We start from the raw sequence: 18,555 nt of genomic DNA, 5'->3' as shown, positions 1-18,555 counted from the left end.
TTTTTTTTTTATACTTTGTCGCTGTCTCCCGCGTTTGCGAGGTAGCGCAAGGAAACAGACGAAAGAAATGGCCCAACCCCCCCCCCCCCCCATACACATGTACATACACACGTCCACACACTCAAATATACATACCTACACAGCTTTCCATGGTTTACCCCAGACGCTTCACATGCCTTGATTCAATCCACTGACAGCACGTCAACCCCGGTATACCACATCGCTCCAATTCACTCTATTCCTTGCCCTCCTTTCACCCTCCTGCATGTTCAGGCCCCGATCACACAAAATCTTTTTCACTCCATCTTTCCACCTCCAATTTGGTCTCCCTCTTCTCCTCGTTCCCTCCACCTCCGACACATATATCCTCTTGGTCAATCTTTCCTCACTCATTCTCTCCATGTGCCCAAACCATTTCAAAACACCCTCTTCTGCTCTCTCAACCACGCTCTTTTTATTTCCACACATCTCTCTTACCCTTACGTTACTTACTCGATCAAACCACCTCACACCACACATTGTCCTCAAACATCTCATTTCCAGCACATCCATCCTCCTGCGCACAACTCTATCCATAGCCCACGCCTCGCAACCATACAGCATTGTTGGAACCACTATTCCTTCAAACATACCCATTTTTGCTTTCCGAGATAATGTTCTCGACTTCCACACATTTTTCAAGGCTCCCAAAATTTTCACCCCCTCCCCCACCCTATGATCCACTTCCGCTTCCATGGTTCCATCCGCTGACAGATCCACTCCCAGATATCTAAAACACTTCACTTCCTCCAGTTTTTCTCCATTCAAACTCACCTCCCAATTGACTTGACCCTCAACCCTACTGTACCTAATAACCTTGCTCTTATTCACATTTACTCTTAACTTTCTTCTTCCACACACTTTACCAAACTCAGTCACCAGCTTATGCAGTTTCTCACATGAATTAGCCACCAGCGCTGTATCATCAACGAACAACAACTGACTCACTTCCCAAGCTCTCTCATCCCCTACAGACTTCATACTTGCCCCTCTTTCCAAAACTCTTGCATTTACCTTCCTAACAACCCCATCCATAAACAAATTAAACAACCATGGAGACATCACACACCCCTGCCGCAAACCTACATTCACTGAGAACCAATCACTTTCCTCTCTTCCTACACGTACACATGCCTTACATCCTCGATAAAAACTTTTCACTGCTTCTAACAACTTGCCTCCCACACCATATATTCTTAATACCTTCCACAGAGCATCTCTATCAACTCTATCATATGCCTTCTCCAGATCCATAAATGCTACATACAAATCCATTTGCTTTTCTAAGTATTTCTCACATACATTCTTCAAAGCAAACACCTGATCCACACATCCTCTACCACTTCTGAAACCATACTGCTCTTCCCCAATCTGATGCTCTGTACATGCCTTCACCCTCTCAATCAATACCCTCCCATATAATTTACCAGGAATACTCAACAAACTTATACCTCTGTAATTTGAGCACTCACTCTTATCCCCATGAGTCATACATACATTAAATAACCTTACCAACCAGTCAATAATACAGTCACCCCCTTTTTTAATAAATTCCACTGCAATACCATCCAAACCTGCTGCCTTGCCGGCTTTCATCTTCCGCAAAGCTTTTACTACCTCTTCTCTGTTTACCAAATCATTTTCCCTAACCCTCTCACTTTGCACACCACCTCGACCAAAACACCCTATATCTGCCACTCTATCATCAAACACATTCAACAAACCTTCAAAATACTCCATCTCCTTCTCACATCACCACTACTTGTTATCACCTCCTCATTTGCGCCCTTCACTGAAGTTCCCATTTGCTCCCTTGTCTTACGCACTTTATTTACCTCCTTCCAGAACATCTTTATATTCTCCCTAAAATTTAATGATACTCGCTCACCCCAACACTCATTTGCCCTCTTTTTCACCTCTTGCACTTTTCTCTTGACCTCCTGTCTCTTTCTTTTATACATCTCCCACTCAATTGTATTTTTCCCTGCAAAAATCCTCCAAATACCTCTCTCTTCTCTTTCACTAATAATCTTACTTCTTCATCCCACCACTCACTACCCTTTCTAACCAGCCCACCTCCCACTCTTCTCATGCCACAAGCATCTTTTGCGCAATCCATCACTGATTCCCTAAATACATCCCATTCCTCCCCCACTCCCCTTACTTCCATTGTTCTCACCTTTTTCCATTCTGTACTCAGTCTCTCCTGGTACTTCCTCACACAAGTCTCCTTCCCAAGCTCACTTACTCTCACCACCCTCTTCACCCCAACATTCACTCTTCTTTTCTGAAAACCCATACAAATCTTCACCTTAGCCTCCACAAGATAATGATCAGACATCCCTTCAGTTGCACCTCTCAGCACATTAACATCCAAAAGTCTCTCTTTTGCGCGCCTGTCAATTAACACGTAATCCAATAACGCTCTCTAGCCATCTCTCCTACTTACATACGTATACTTATGTATATCTCGCTTTTTAAACCAGGTATTCCCAATCACCAGTCCTTTTTCAGCACATAAATCTACAAGCTCTTCACCATTTCCATTTACAACACTGAACACCCCATGTATACCAATTATTTCCTCAACTGCCACATTACTCACCTTTGCATTCAAATCACCCATCACTATAACCCGGTCTCGTGCATCAAAACCACTAACACACTCATTCAGCTGCTCCCAAAACACTTGCCTCTCATGATCTTTCTTCTCATGCCCAGGTGCATATGCACCAATAATCACCCATCTCTCTCCATCAACTTTCAGTTTTACCCATATTTATCGAGAATTTACTTTCTTACATTCTATCACATACTCCCACAACTCCTGTTTCAGGAGTACTGCTACTCCTTCCTAGCCTGAGCCAGGCACCCATTTTATCGACCAACCCTAGGGGTGGATGAACAGCTGGAATAACTCTGGACCATCTGCTGCAACCAGGAATCGAACCTTTGCACTCGACCCTGGGCGGAGACCCATGAATGTGTCACGGTCAGCAACGCTAACCGCTACACCACGGGAGTCCAATTGTTTGCCAGTGCCAAGAACACCTGCTGTAGTGTTGACACCTGTAACGGTATCATTAGCAACACAACAGTAGCAACAAAACCTTCAACAGTGTTGTCAACAGAGCAACAGTATCCTATGTAGTAACACCAACTGCAACACAATTCTTGACACCTGTAGGGTTCTTTGCAACACCAACAATTGCAGTATTATACCCAGTAACAGGAGCTGCAAAACTATGTGCAACACAAAAGCTGAGAACACTAGCAACAGTAATAGCCCTATATGGATGGAAACCAACACAAATAGCAACGCAAAACCTCGACACAACACAGCAACACCCTCAACAGTGTTGAAAGAGCAACACCAAATAACTTGAGCAGCGGCAACACAATATTTGACAAAACAACCATAGCCACAATCGCTCTAGAAACACCAGAAGTAGCAACATCATAGAGAGTTAGGACAAGAACACAAACGGGAACACAAAACCCAAAATATTATTTGTGTTGCGCACGGCAGTGTTACAAGCAACAGCAGGAGTAACACTATCGTCACCGACAGCATTGCCAGTAAAGCAACACTTGACACCATCCGCGACACAACACACATAACCTGACACCTGAAGCTGTGTTGGCAACAGTTCGCCGACAGTCGCAACACCGCAGCGTTGTGTTCGTGCTAGCAACACGTTCAGCATCATTGGCAATAAGGAACAGCAGGTGTGTTGTCAGCAAAAGTAACAGCAACACAAAACTTGGCCTCCAGTAGCAACATGTGCAGCGGTGTTGATGACAGTAATAGCAACACTTTCATCAATAAATCATCAACACTATAAGTAGCAGCAACACAAAATCTGACAGACGTAACATCATCTTCACCCACAGCATTTTCAGCAACATTACCAGTAACTTAAGCAACACAAGACATCAACACTATAATCAACATGATACAGAAGCCACCAGCAGTGTTGACACCAAGGACAGTGTATCATTACCTACAGCAAAAGCAGTAGCAGGAGCAGTAGCAGGAGCAGTAGCAGTAGCAGGAGCAGGAGCAGGAACATGAGCAGTAGCAGGAGCAGTAGCAGTAGCAGTAGCAGGAGCAGGAGCAGTAGCAGGAACATGAGCAGTAGCAGGAGCAGTAGCAGTAGCAGTAGCAGGAGCAGGAGCAGTAGCAGTAGCAGTAGCAGTAGCAGTAGCAGGAGCAGTAGCAGGAGCAGTAGCAGTAGCAGTAGCAGTAGCAGTAGCAGGAACATGAGCAGTAGCAGGAGCAGTAGCAGTAGCAGGAGCAGTAGCAGGAACATGAGCAGTAGCATGAGCAGTAGCAGGAGCAGTAGCAGTAGCAGCAGCAGGAGCAGTAGCAGTAGCAGGAGTAGTAGCAGGAGCAGTAGCAGTAGCAGCAGCAGGAGCAGGAGCAGTAGCAGGAGCAGTAGCAGGAGCAGTAGCAGGAGCAGTAGCAGTAGCAGGAGCAGTAGCAGTAGCAGGAGCAGTAGCAGCAGCAGGAGCAGTAGCAGGAGCAGTAGCAGCAGCAGGAGCAGTAGCAGTAGCAGCAGCAGGAGCAGTAGCAGTAGCAGGAGCAGTAGCAGTAGCAGGAGCAGTAGCAGCAGCAGGAGCAGTAGCAGGAGCAGTAGCAGCAGCAGGAGCAGTAGCAGGAGCAGTAGCAGTAGCAGTAGCAGTAGCAGGAGCAGTAGCAGTAGCAGGAGCAGTAGCAGTAGCAGGAGCAGTAGCAGTAGCAACAGCAGTAGCAGGAGCAGTAGCAGGAGCAGTAGCAGGAGCAGTAGCAGTAGCAGGAGCAGTAGCAGCAGCAGTAGCAGTAGCAGGAGCAGTAGCAGCAGCAGTAGCAGTAGCAGGAGCAGTAGTAGCAGTAGTAGCAGCAGGAGCAGTAGCAGTAGCAGGAGCAACAGCAGAAGCAGTAGCAGTAGCAGCAGCAGGAGCAGCAGCAGTAGCAGGAGCAGGAGCAGTAGCAGTAGCAGTAGCAGTAACAGTAGCAGGAGCAGGAGCAGTAGCAGTAGCAGTAGCAGGAGCAGTAGCAGGAGCAGTAGCAGTAGCAGGAGCAGTAGCAGTAGCAGTAGCAGTAGCAGCAGCAGGAGCAGCAGCAATAGCAGGAGCAGTAGCAGTAGCAGGAGCAGTAGCAGTAGCAGGAGCAAGAGCAGTAGCAGTAGCAGTAGCAGGAGCAGTAGCAGTAGCAGTAGCAACAGCAGGAGCAGTAGCAGTAGCAGTAGCAGTAGCAGGAGCAGTAGCAGTAGCAGTAGCAGGAGCAGTAGCAGTAGCAGGAGCAGTAGCAGTAGCAGTAGCAGTAGCAGGAGCAGAAGCAGTAGCAGTAGCAGGAGCAGTAGCAGGAGCAGTAGCAGTAGCAGGAGCAGTAGCAGTAGCAGGAGCAGTAGCAGGAGCAGTAGCAGTAGCAGCAGCAGTAGCAGGAGCAGTAGCAGGAGCAGTAGCAGTAGCAGTAGCAGGAGCAGGAACAGTAGCAGTAGCAGGAGCAACACAATATAACACGCCAGTTCCCGGAACACAGCAAGAGCAGCGTTGCCAATCAGATCAGCAAAGAATATGAAGAACATATTACGTTTCCTTGACACCACTAGCAATACTGGCAACACCGTTAGCAACACTAGTGTTGCCACCACAACCTACAACAGCAACACAAAACATGGCAATGAAGAGAACACCGACGTGGCTGAAAATCAAAACCAGCAACACAAACAATACCCACAACACATAACAAAAGCAGAGACAACACAAGGAACACCCGCTTCAAACGCAAAGAAAAACAACAACAATAACAACAACAACATGGGGCGGGGGTGGGGGGGGGTTGCAAAGCCGTGGCGGACGTGAAAGTACCACAACAGATACAAACGGCTACTACTGTCAACGCCAACAGTAGCCAACGGGAGGGTAATTATCATAATTATCCTAATTATCATAATTAATGACTGGGTCATTATCAACACTACCTTAACTTATTGCAATTCGCCCAACACTTGGCCGAGCGAATGCAAAATCCAGCATCGAACTTGTGCATCCCATGTTCTATCATCCTTAATGGCCGAGCACTACAATAATTTACATAATTAATGTAATCGCAGTAGAGTCGTATATTCTGCCTATAAAGGTCATTTCTAATAAGTCTTGCCTTGGTTCATCGTCTGTATCACGCCCGTCTGGCGTAGGTGCAAGACAGTGCTATGTATTGTGAGGGTGAAGATAACGGCCTTTGTACCGGTGAAGATAACCTCCCTCTGTACAATGTACCGGTGAAGATAACCTCTGTACACTGTACCGGTGAAGATAACCTCTGTACACTGTACCGGTGAAGATAACCTCCCTCTGTACGCTGTACCGGTGAAGATAACCTACCTCTGTACATTGTACCGGTGAAGATAACCTCTGTACACTGTACCGGTGAAGATAACCTCTGTACACTGTACCGGTGAAGATAAACTACCTCTGTACACTGTACCGGTGAAGATAACCTCTGTACATTGTACCGGTGAAGATAACCCTCTCTGTACATTGTACCGGTGAAGATAACCCTCTCTGTACATTGTACCGGTGAAGATAACCTACCTCTGTACACTGTACCGGAGAAAATAACCTCTGTACACAGTACCGGTGAAGATAACGTCTCTTGTCGTGTGTCGTGGTGAAAGATGATGGTAGCGAGGAGCTGCCTGCTTGCCTGGCATGAAGTGAGAGAGAGAGAGAGAGAGAGAGAGAGAGAGAGAGAGAGAGAGAGAGAGAGAGAGAGAGAGAGAGAGATTATTCACGCGTCGCTTCAATTTATCCTCCATGTGTGTTGATACCTGCTCGTAAAGCCCATCATTATTATAAAGAATACGTCACTCTCTCTCTCTCTCTCTCTCTCTCTCTCTCTCTCTCTCTCTCTCTCTCTCTTGTTGAAAAAAAAAAAGAGGAGTAACAATAGACGCATCTCTTTCCCCAAACAAAAGTCACTCGGGCACAAAGGATTAGAGCTGTAAACAAGGAACAATAGTATTATTTGTTCAGCCTCATCTTCAATCCAAAAAAAAAGAGAGAGAAAAAACCCATTGCGTACAATACATTTGGCCCTAATGCTGTAAAGAGTACATCTGTGTTCACGCTGACGGTATAAAAGCAGTGCGAAATTTGAGATTCATTTTCAAACAGATTCATTATTAGCTTCGGACGCCGGATATGAGATGACTACAAATGACATGGGGCAACTCTATTGTTTTTTCTTCGTGCCTGTTGAGATGACATGGGCGAGTGAATACCTTAATCAAGCCATCCCACTAACGCAACATTAATTTTTTTTTTTCATGATTTCTCCATTTTCTTCATGTCAGTAAGGTGGTGCCAGGAACAGACGAGGAAATGAACTCATTCGCTCACATCCAGTTCTCAAGCTATTATGTGTAATGCACCGAAACTACAGTCCTGTATCCATAACTAGGCCCCACAGACCTTTCCATGGTTTCCCCCGGCCGTTTCATATGCTCTGCTTCAGCCGATTGTCAGTGCGACGTCCCCTGTATATCACATCCCTCCAGTTCACTCTGTCCCTCACATGCCTCGCACCCTCCTGCTTGATAGGGCCCCGAACCTTCATAGCATATTTCTCTCCATCTTTCCACCTCTTTCTTGGTTCATACTTTTCCGAATTGTTTCCATTTCTGACATATATATATATATATATATATATATATATATATATATATATATATATATATATATATATATATATATATATATATATATATATATATATATATATATATATATATATATATATATATATATATATATATATATATATATTTATATATATATATATATATATATATATATATATATATATATATATATATATATATATATATATATATATATATATATATATATATATATATATGTCAGAAATGGAAACAATTCGGAAAAGTATGAACCAAGAAAGAGGTGGAAAGATGGTTTCAGAAGTGGTAGAGGATGTGTGGATCAGGTGTTTGCTTTGAAGAATGTATGTGAGAAATACTTAGAAAAGCAAATGGATTTGTATGTAGCATTTATGGATCTGGAGAAGGCATATGATAGAGTTGATAGAGATGCTCTGTGGAAGGTATTAAGAATATATGGTGTGGGAGGAAAGTTGTTAGAAGCAGTGAAAAGTTTTTATCGAGGATGTAAGGCATGTGTACGTGTAGGAAGAGAGGAAAGTGATTGGTTGTCAGTGAATGTAGGTTTGCGGCAGGGGTGTGTGATGTCTCCATGGTTGTTTAATTTGTTTATGGATGGGGTTGTTAGGGAGGTAAATGCAAGAGTTTTGGAAAGAGGGGCAAGTATGAAGTCTGTTGGGGATGAGAGAGCTTGGGAAGTGAGTCAGTTGTTGTTCGCTGATGATACAGCGCTGGTGGCTGATTCATGTGAGAAACTGCAGAAGCTGGTGACTGAGTTTGGTAAAGTGTGTGGAAGAAGAAAGTTAAGAGTAAATGTGAATAAGAGCAAGGTTATTAGGTACAGTACGGTTGAGGGTCAAGTCAATTGGGAGGTGAGTTTGAATGGAGAAAAACTGGAGGAAGTGAAGTGTTTTAGATATCTGGGAGTGGATCTGGCAGCGGATGGAACCATGGAAGCGGAAGTGGATCATAGGGTGGGGGAGGGGGCGAAAATTCTGGGGGCCTTGAAGAATGTGTGGAAGTCGAGAACATTATCTCGGAAAGCAAAAATGGGTATGTTTGAAGGAATAGTGGTTCCAACAATGTTGTATGGTTGCGAGGCGTGGGCTATGGATAGAGTTGTGCGCAGGAGGATGGATGTGCTGGAAATGAGATGTTTGAGGACAATGTGTGGTGTGAGGTGGTTTGATCGAGTGAGTAACGTAAGGGTAAGAGAGATGTGTGGAAATAAAAAGAGCGTGGTTGAGAGAGCAGAAGAGGGTGTTTTGAAGTGGTTTGGTCACATGGAGAGAATGAGTGAGGAAAGATTGACCAAGAGGATATATGTGTCGGAGGTGGAGGGAACGAGGAGAAGAGGGAGACCAAATTGGAGGTGGAAAGATGGAGTGAAAAAGATTTTGTGTGATCGGGGCCTGAACATGCAGGAGGGTGAAAGGAGGGCAAGGAATAGAGTGAATTGGAGCGATGTGGTATACCGGGGTTGACGTGCTGTCAGTGGATTGAATCAAGGCATGTGAAGCGTCTGGGGTAAACCATGGAAAGCTGTGTAGGTATGTATATTTGCGTGTGTGGACGTATGTATATACATGTGTATGGGGGGTGGGTTGGGCCATTTCTTTCGTCTGTTTCCTTGCGCTACCTCGCAAACGCGGGAGACAGCGACAAAGTATAATAAAAAAAATAATAATAATAATATATATATATATATATATATATATATATATATATATATATATATATATATATATATATATATATATATATATCCTCTTAGTCTTTCCTCACTCATCCTTTCTCTATGTCCAAACCACCTTAGCACACTTTCTTCATCGCTCCCATAAATACTTCTCTTACTACCACACCTCTCTCTTACACTACTGTTTCTGATTCGATCAACCTTCATTATACAGTGTATTGTCCTCAGATACTTCATTTCTAACACGTTCGCCCTCTCTACAATCTTTGCCAAAGGCCCACGCCTCGTATCTATATAGCACCGTTGGTACTACTATACCATCGAACATTCCTTTTTTTGCATTCAAAGTCAGTCACCTCTTTGTCCACACATTCCTCAGTGCACCCAGGGCTTTTGTCCCCTCACTCAATCTGGGGCCCACTTCAACTTCCATTTTCCATTCACTACCATATTCACTCCCAGAGATCTAAAACACCACTGCCTCCAAGTTGTCTCCAGTCGAACTCACACTACAAATTACCTGCCCATCTTTGATGCTATATCTAGTGATATTGTTTTTATTCACGCCTACGCACTCTCAACTTTCTCTTTCCACATTCTCTCCCAAACTCAGACACCAGTTTCTGCAGTTTCTCACTCGAATCTGCCACCAACGTGGTGTCATCAGCAAACAACATCTGAGTCACCTCCCAGGTTCCCCCAATCACATCTCCAAATCCAACTCACCACAAAGGATTTGTAGGTCTGCTCCTCTCCCTTGCGTTTATTTCCTTCACAACTCAATTCATCAACAAATCAAAAAGCCATGGTGACATCACATACCCTAGATGCAGGCCCACCCTCACCTGAATCCACTCACTTTCCTCTCTTCCTATTCGCACATATACCCTTCTTTATTGATTAAGACTCAATATAAACAGAACGAGAATCAGACGCCTTGTTTAATCATGCTGCTTAAATCTAATAGAAAGATCCTTACCACTCTGCCTAACATAAAACTTATCACAACTTTTATGTTGGCAGACTGGTGAGGATCTTTCTCTTAGACTTGAGCAACATAAATGTAATATGAGAACACGACATGAATTAAATGCTTTGTTTAATTATGTTAAAAGCTATGATCATTGTATCGACTCGTGTAGTGCCATTTCAGTTATTAACTCTATCTCCAGTACCACAAGAAATATCATTGAATCTTCTATTATTGAATACACAAGAATTGTTACCTTAACATTAGTGAAGGTCTATACAAATTGAATAACTCTATTGTTGATGAAATTTGTAAACACTTCCCCTTCTTGTCCACATAAAAATTTATGATACGCTTGTTACCACACGTGAACACACCTGACTTCTATTTGAGTAGTCACTTGTTTACCAAATGGCGCTCTAGCTACGACCCTTCGTTGTATATCAACTGACTGTTATATTCCTCTCTTGTATCTCCTCTGATGATGTGATTATTACACGAAAGTGCACTTGGGAGCTTATCGTGTTTCATTTTCCCCGTGGACTCATAGGAATATATCTTATCACACTCTCAAATGTGATCTTTTCCAATATATATATATATATATATATATATATATATATATATATATATATATATATATATATACACGAACCAAGTGCATATGAACGCGCACCTTCATAGAATGTACAAACCTCCAACAGCCAGGATCGAACCCGGGACCCTTGTGCAACAGGCGGGAGCGCTACTGCTAGGCTATGATCGCCTCTAATAGGGAAATGACTATTCGAATACTGTATATATATATATATATATATATATATATATATATATATATATATATATATATACATATATGTTATGCCGCTTACCAACTACCCCTGAGGAGAGGATGAACGGCTTGGTCAACTGCAAGCCGATTTTGCTCCTAGGGTTCGAACCTATACGGGGTAACGTTAACCACTACAGCACAGAGGCCATACACCTGGAAGAATGCGTCCGTAGTGAGTATTTGCTACTGTTTCAGAAATGTTGCTTTAGCTCAAACAAATGAGCTGTGAGCGCAACATTGTTTACGGCACACGTATTCACAGGATCACTCGTTACTTTCATGACATGCAAACATTTAAAGAGCGACAGCGTAAATCCCAAGCCACACTCAAAGAAAAAAAAAGAATAAAGAAAATGTTGCGTGATGAAAAAGAAAACGGAAAACACCCGCATCTTTAAAACACGGGGCGAAAGTTAGTCTGGACTTGAGAGAATTTGTCTAAAAGCATCCGTTGCAAGGAAGGAGGTAATTACCAGGTGTAGCCCGCGTACAAGCAAGCAGTCTCACAAATTCTGAATTTTGTAAAAACTTAACGATAAACATAAGCACTTAAGGAATGCAATCTTCGTGTTTAACATAAGAGCTCTGACGATTTAAGAACGTTAAACACAAGTACTGTACAAATGAATATTTCGTGTTTAACACAAGAGCTCTGACGATTTAAGAACGTTAAACATAAACACTTAAGGAATACAATCTTCGCGTTTAACACAAGATCTCTGTCGATTTGAGAACGTTAAACACAAGTAATACACAAATGAATATTTCGTGTTTAACACAAGAGCTCTAACGATTTAAGAACGTTAAACATAAGCATTTAATCAATACAATCTTCGTGTTTAACACAAGAGCTCTGACGATTTAAGAACGTTAAACATAAGCATTTAATAGATACAATCTTCGTGTTTAACACAAGAGCTCTAAGGATTTAAAAACGTTAAACATAAGCACTTAATGAATACAATCTTCGTGTCTAACACAAGAGCTCTGAAGATTTAAGAAAGTTTAACATAAGTACTTAATAAATGCAATCTTCGTGTTTAACACAAGAGCTCTGACGATTTGAAAACGTTAAACACAAGTACTGTACAAATGAATATTTCGTGTTTAACATAAGAGCTCTAACGATTTAAGAACGTTAAACATAAACACTTAAGGAATACAATCTTCGCGTTTAACACAAGATCTCTGTCGATTTGAGAACGTTAAACACAAGTAATACACAAAGGAATATTTCGTGTTTAACACAAGAGCTCTAACGATTTAAGACCGTTAAACATAAGCATTTTATAAATACAATCTTCGTGTTTAACACAAGAGCTCTGACGATTTAAGAACGTTAAACATAAATACCGTACAAATGAATATTTCGTGTTTAACACAAGAGCTCTGACGATTTAAGAACGTTAAACATAAGCATTTGATAAATACAATCTTCGTGTCTAACACAAGAGCTCTAACGATTTAAGAACGTTAAACATAAACACTTAAGGAATGCAATCTTCGTGTTTAACAGAAGATCTCTGACGATTTAAGAAAGTTAAACACAAGTACTGCACAAATGAATATTTCGTGTTTAACACAAGAGCTCTGAAGATTTAAGAACGTTAAACATAAGCATTTGATAAATACAATCTTCGTGTTGAACACAAGAGCTCTTCGATTTGAGAACATTAAACACAAGTAATACACAAATGAATATTTCGTGTTTAACACAAGATCTCTTACGATTTAAGAACGTTAAACACAAGTAATACACAAATGAATATTTCCTGTTTAACACAAGAGCTATGACGATTTGAGAACGTTAAACACAAGTAATACACAAATGAATATTTCGTGTTTAACACAAGAGCTCTAACGAATTAAGAACGTTAAACACAAGTGCTGTACAAATGAATATTTCGTGTTTAACATAAGAGCTCTAACGATTTAAGAACGTTAAACATAAACACTTAAGGAATACAACCTTCGTGTTTAACACAAGATCTCTGTCGATTTGAGAACGTTAAACACAAGTAATACACAAATGAATATTTCGAGTTTAACACAAGAGCTCTGAAGATTTAAGAACGTTAAACATAAGCATTTTATAAATACAATCTTCGTGTTTAACACAAGAGCTCTGACGATTTAAGAACGTTAAACATAAGCATTTAATAAATACAATCTTCGTGTTTAACACAAGAGCTCTGACGATTTAAGAACGTTAAACACAAGTACTACATAGATATAAATTCGTGTTTAACACAAGAACTCTGACGATTTAAGAAAGTTAAACATAACTACTATATAAATATAAACTCGTGTTTAACACAAGAGCCTGGCGATTTAAGAACGTGAAACACAAGTACTACATAAATATATATTTCGTGTTTAACGCAAGAACTCTGACGATTTAAGACCGTTAAACGTAAGTACTACATAAATAAAAACTTGTGTTTAACACAAGATCTCTGTCGATTTGAGAACGTTAAACACAAGTAATACAAAAATGAATATTTCGTGTTTAACACAAGAGCTCTGACGATTTAAGAACGTTAAACATAAGTGCTACATGAATACATTTCTCACACATCATCAGTGTATTTTTTTGATAAATGTTAGAAAATCATTTAACAGAATAATGGTTTACCAACTGGTAGAAGATAGATTGTACGAACCAGTCTTTCAAGATGAGTTTTCATTATTCCTATATACGTCATTTCTATTTCGAGAGAGGGAAAGGTATGAGACTGAATTTTCAAGTGTATAAAACTGTTTACAGATCTCTTTCAGAAAATAAAACCTCTGTGATCGGTACTTTAGCAGTTTACGTTCGACGTAAATTACGCAAATTCTGTTATATACTTTCGATAGATTTACCCTTTACAAGCCCCCGGCTAGGAAAACTTATCCCTTACGTTAGGTTAGGTTAGGTTAGGTTAGGTTAGGTTAGGTTAGGTTTGATTAAGTTATTTTAGGTTAGATTAGGTTAGGTTAGGTAATATTAGGTTTGATTAGGTTAGGTTAGGTTTGATCAGGTTAGGTTAAGTTAGATTAGGTTTGATTAGGTTAGGATAGGTTAGATTAGGTTAGGTCAGGTTAGGTAAGACTAGGTTAGATTAGGTTTGATTAGGTTAGGTTAGGTTAGATTAGGTTAGGTTAGGTAGATTAGGTTAGGTTAGGTTAGATTAGGTTAGGTTAGGTTAGATTAGGTTAGGTTAGGTTAGATTAGGTTAGGTTAGGTTAGGTTAGATTAGATTAGGTTAGGTTAGGTTAAGTTAGATTTAGTAGATGAAAATTTTGAACCAATCGCTCACAAAAAATGTTTCTGGGAACGGGACTATAACAGCACCCCATAACCACTTGATAGAGTTGTGAACACAGGTTGTGGGACGCATGGGCACTATATAATCACCCCATAACCACTTAACGAAGTTGTGAACACGGGTTGTGGGACGCATGGGAACTATATAATCACCCCATAACCACTTAACAGAGTTGTAAACACAAGTTGTGGGACGCATGTTGAACTCACAACTCTCAGCCATGATTGGAAAGTGAGATGCATATGTAAACACCGCTGGAAGGAAAAGGGCTTAAGGAAATAGTTAATATAAAGTTGTGGACACTATAAGACACTGTAATAAGAACCAATACTCACAGTTCATAGTGACGGTGAGGGAAGCTCTGATGGGCACTGTGACATTGTTATTGGAGGCCACACAGGTCAGCCTAGCGTTGTGGAAGGACCTGGTTAGACGCAGAATGCTGAGCTGGTTCACAGTCAGAGATGCTGAGCGAGATTCGACCGTGGAGTCCAGGATCTGATGGGGGAAAAGGAGGAGGATAGGGGCTGGATGCTTTTCATGTGTGTTAGGAGGGAGAGAGAGAGAGAGAGAGAGAGAGAGAGAGAGAGAGAGAGAGAGAGAGAGAGAGAGAGAGAGAGAGAGAGAGAGAGAGAGGATATATATATATATATATCTACTCAAAATAGATAATCTACTTGAATAATTTCTATAGAATTATATCTAACACTATTTCATTCGTCATGACATTGCATCTAGTATTCTTTGAAGTGCATCATCTAAATCAAAAGTTTTCTAAATTTTTCTTATTCATTTCTTCGAATTATAGCTTTGATTTTCTTTTCATATTGCCAAGTGCTTAGCTCTGTCAATCAAGTCATATATTCAATGATTACAAATATATTTTCATACTTGATTGTCGTTTCCTGCAATTGCGATGTAGCGCCAGAAAAAGACGAGGAAAGGCGGTCTCTGGTCACATCCATTCTCTAGCTGTCATGTGTAATGCATCGATGCCACAGCTCCCTAACCACATCCAGGCCCCACAGACCTTTCCACTGTTTACCCTGACCGCTTCACATGCCCTGGTTCAGTCCATTGTCAGCATATCAACCCCTGTATACCACATTATACCAATACACTTTATCCAGTGCAGACTTCTCACCCTCTTGCATGTTCAGGTCTCGATCGCTCCAAATCTTTTTCACTCCAACCTTTCATCACCAACTTGGTCTCCCACTTCCCCTTGTTCCCTCCACCTCTGACAAATATATCCTTTATGTCGACCTTTCCACACTAATTCTCTTCATGTGTCCAAACCATTTCAACAAACCCTTTTCTGCTCTCTCAACCACACTCTTTTTATTACCACACTTACAACATCTAACCATTCCCAAAACTTTCGCTTCCTCACCCACACTGTGAGTCACTTCTGTTTTCATTGTTTTATTCGTTGTCATTTCCACTCCCAGATATCTAAAACACTTCACCTCCTCAATTTTTCTCCAAACCTCACATAGCCCGTCCCTGAACCATGCTTTATTCAAATTTGCTCTCTGCTTCTTCCTTTCAAACACTCTTCGAAACTCAGTCACCAACCTCTACAGTTTCTCACTCGAATCCACCACTAGTGCTGTATCATCGACGAACAACAACTGACTCACTTCCCAAGCACTCACCCCTCTCTCTAAGACTCTCGCATTTACCTCCCTCACAGCCCCATCCATTCAAACTAAATCAATTTAACGAGTTCGAGACATGTAACATACAAAGTAACTCAATTATTCATCCAGAAACTCTTCCTGTGAATGCTAAAGCGCTACTGTATCACAAAGAATAATGATTACGCTTTCCTGATCTTTTCTTAATGTTCTGAAGCATATGTGACTCACTCATTACTGTCATGATCATAATCTTCCCTAAACTAATTCATCATATTCATCCTGAAGTTAGTCAGTCATGCAGCATGATTTGTATAGTCTACCATTCATTCAAACAAAGTCTGAAGTGTTCTTCCTTTATCAGGTAACATTATCACAAACTTTCAGTACTTCGTGCGTGTCCTGAAGTTAAACCTAGTTATCAACAGAGAAAAAAATTATCTTCGCATCCTTCTTACAAGTGCAGTGGCATTTGGTGTGAGCAGCTGCAACCACAGGACTCCATTCCTTCGTCTGGAGTCCTGGAATCTTATCAGATCCTGGTGTATTATTTATTCTACACAGGATCATATTCTCTTAACATGTCTAAGAAATACCCTCTTGAATTCCCCAACAGCCACTGATTCACTTGATGCTCTCTTTTTCAGGATAAGTAAATGGTTTATACTCCTTCGCGTTCGTCATCTACTCAAAATCAAATTTATCAGTACCATTATATGACCAAAGGACCTCTAGTCTTTCATAGACCCTCATTGATATCAAAAACCTTACTCAAAGCCAACATAACTCCAGATCCTAACATCAATAACCACAATTTTTCTTTGCCTCTTTCATCCCAGTCAATCTGTTACATTTCCTTTTGGCTTTAAGCATCCCAACTCAGTTTTCCAGTCATCCAGGCCTTCACACAATACTTTGAGAAAGTTCCTTTGACTCATCACTTCATGAAAAAAAAGCTTTGAGGTTCCTCATCCAGTCGTTCGAATCAAATACATAGTCCCCAATATTCCCCCCACCGACTCACCTCATTTTCTCTTTTCCAGACCACTGCTGGAGGAGGATCCCCGCCTCCGACGCTGCAAGTGATGGCTAGGGCGCTGCCTTCCTGAAGAGGACCTAGGACCCCGTCTGTAGCCCTCTGTCCCCCGACCCTCAGCACCGGCTGGCCTGGAGGCACTACGACGTGTAGGCTCAGATGCGTTCGACGTGACGAGGCTGGAAGGTAGAAGGATGTGTGCTGAGGTGCTGGTTAATTCTGGAACAGGACGAAGCACTTGGAAAGATGCAGATGCTGAGAAAATAACGTTTTGCAGAGGATCGACCAACTCTTAGGGATGGATAAACAGCTGGTTTGACTGTGGACCAACTGCTGCAATCAGGAATCGAACCTATACGCTCGACCCTGGGTGGCCCATGAATCCGTCACGGTCAGAAACGCTTACCACTACACCACGGAGGTCCATATATGTTGAGTTGTTCGTGATCGGTTGAGAAAGAAGAAAGTTTTAGGTAAACATGCTGAGATCTGGAGAGTTAGTTGAAGAAAACGGTACTTCAGGGATTAATGAAATGTAATGAACAAGTTGTTGATATGTTAGGTGATTGCGAGGTTGTAAGAGGGGAATACGCAGTTGTTGATGACCATCATTGCTTAACTGGAGTGTAAGGAAGTGACAGATGTGCTTTTTGCTGGAGAACAAGCAGAGGAGGACGAGGCTGTAGAGAAGAGAAAACATATTGCCGAGATGTTGATGATCTACAGTGATAAAGGAGACTTTAAGGAAGAGGAAAATGTTATGAGATACTGATGAGGCTAAATTGTAAACAGGGACATTGTGGTGGCGTCTACGGTAAGGATTAAGTTGTTAGAGGGACGAAATGGATCTGATACGCTGATGGCACGTATGGTAAGACTAAACTTTTCGAGGGAAGATGTAGTGGTGAGATGACTATTGTTTATATGGCCAGAGGGTAAGACAGTGAGGAAATTTCATGGTCAGTTGTTCATGATTTGATCAGTGAGTCCAAACTGTTCTAGAATACACCCTACTTAACATTGATTGGGTAAATAGAGTAGGCTGTAGTGTCTTGCTATTTGTTAATTCAAGCTCAGCTTAATCCTATAATGAAAAATGTTGTAGACTTTCTAAGCTGGGAAATAAACCCAAATCTTAAACTAAACGTCTGAAGCTTCAAATTGGCGCAAGAACAACCTATGGACTAGGTTTATAGTTAGCAAATGAATTTCAATATCAATTAGTGCAAAGTTTTCCCTGAAGTTCGTTAAAGCGGGAAGACGAACTATGGTATGAATTCTGTTGTAATAGGAAAAGTAATTCAACCTATCTCTTTACAGTTCATTGGTACGTTTTTAAAAAAATGAATTTTATTTTTAAGAAT

At 41.4% G+C, this 18,555-nt stretch overlaps 1 protein-coding gene across 2 annotated transcripts in view; it reads right to left on the bottom strand.

The window, feature by feature from the left end:
* The window catches only part of LOC139764410 (nephrin-like), a 605,317-nt gene that overhangs the window by 168,805 nt on the left and 417,957 nt on the right, over nucleotides 1-18,555 (bottom strand). For both annotated transcript variants that reach the window (XR_011716371.1, XM_071690970.1), the window contains exons 5-6: nucleotides 17,180-17,370; nucleotides 14,851-15,013 (exon numbers count right to left, since the gene is read on the bottom strand). Coding sequence is in view for 1 of the 2 variants with exons in the window: in XM_071690970.1 (XP_071547071.1) it covers nucleotides 14,851-15,013; nucleotides 17,180-17,370 (354 nt within the window). In the remaining variant the exon portion in view is untranslated. The remainder of the gene's footprint in view (nucleotides 1-14,850; nucleotides 15,014-17,179; nucleotides 17,371-18,555) is intronic.

Source organism: Panulirus ornatus, chromosome 49 (assembly GCF_036320965.1).
Source record: "Panulirus ornatus isolate Po-2019 chromosome 49, ASM3632096v1, whole genome shotgun sequence".
NCBI classification, from domain to species: domain Eukaryota; kingdom Metazoa; phylum Arthropoda; class Malacostraca; order Decapoda; family Palinuridae; genus Panulirus; species Panulirus ornatus.
Note: the sequence above shows the minus strand (reverse complement) of the source record. Positions and strands in the feature narration are given on the sequence as shown.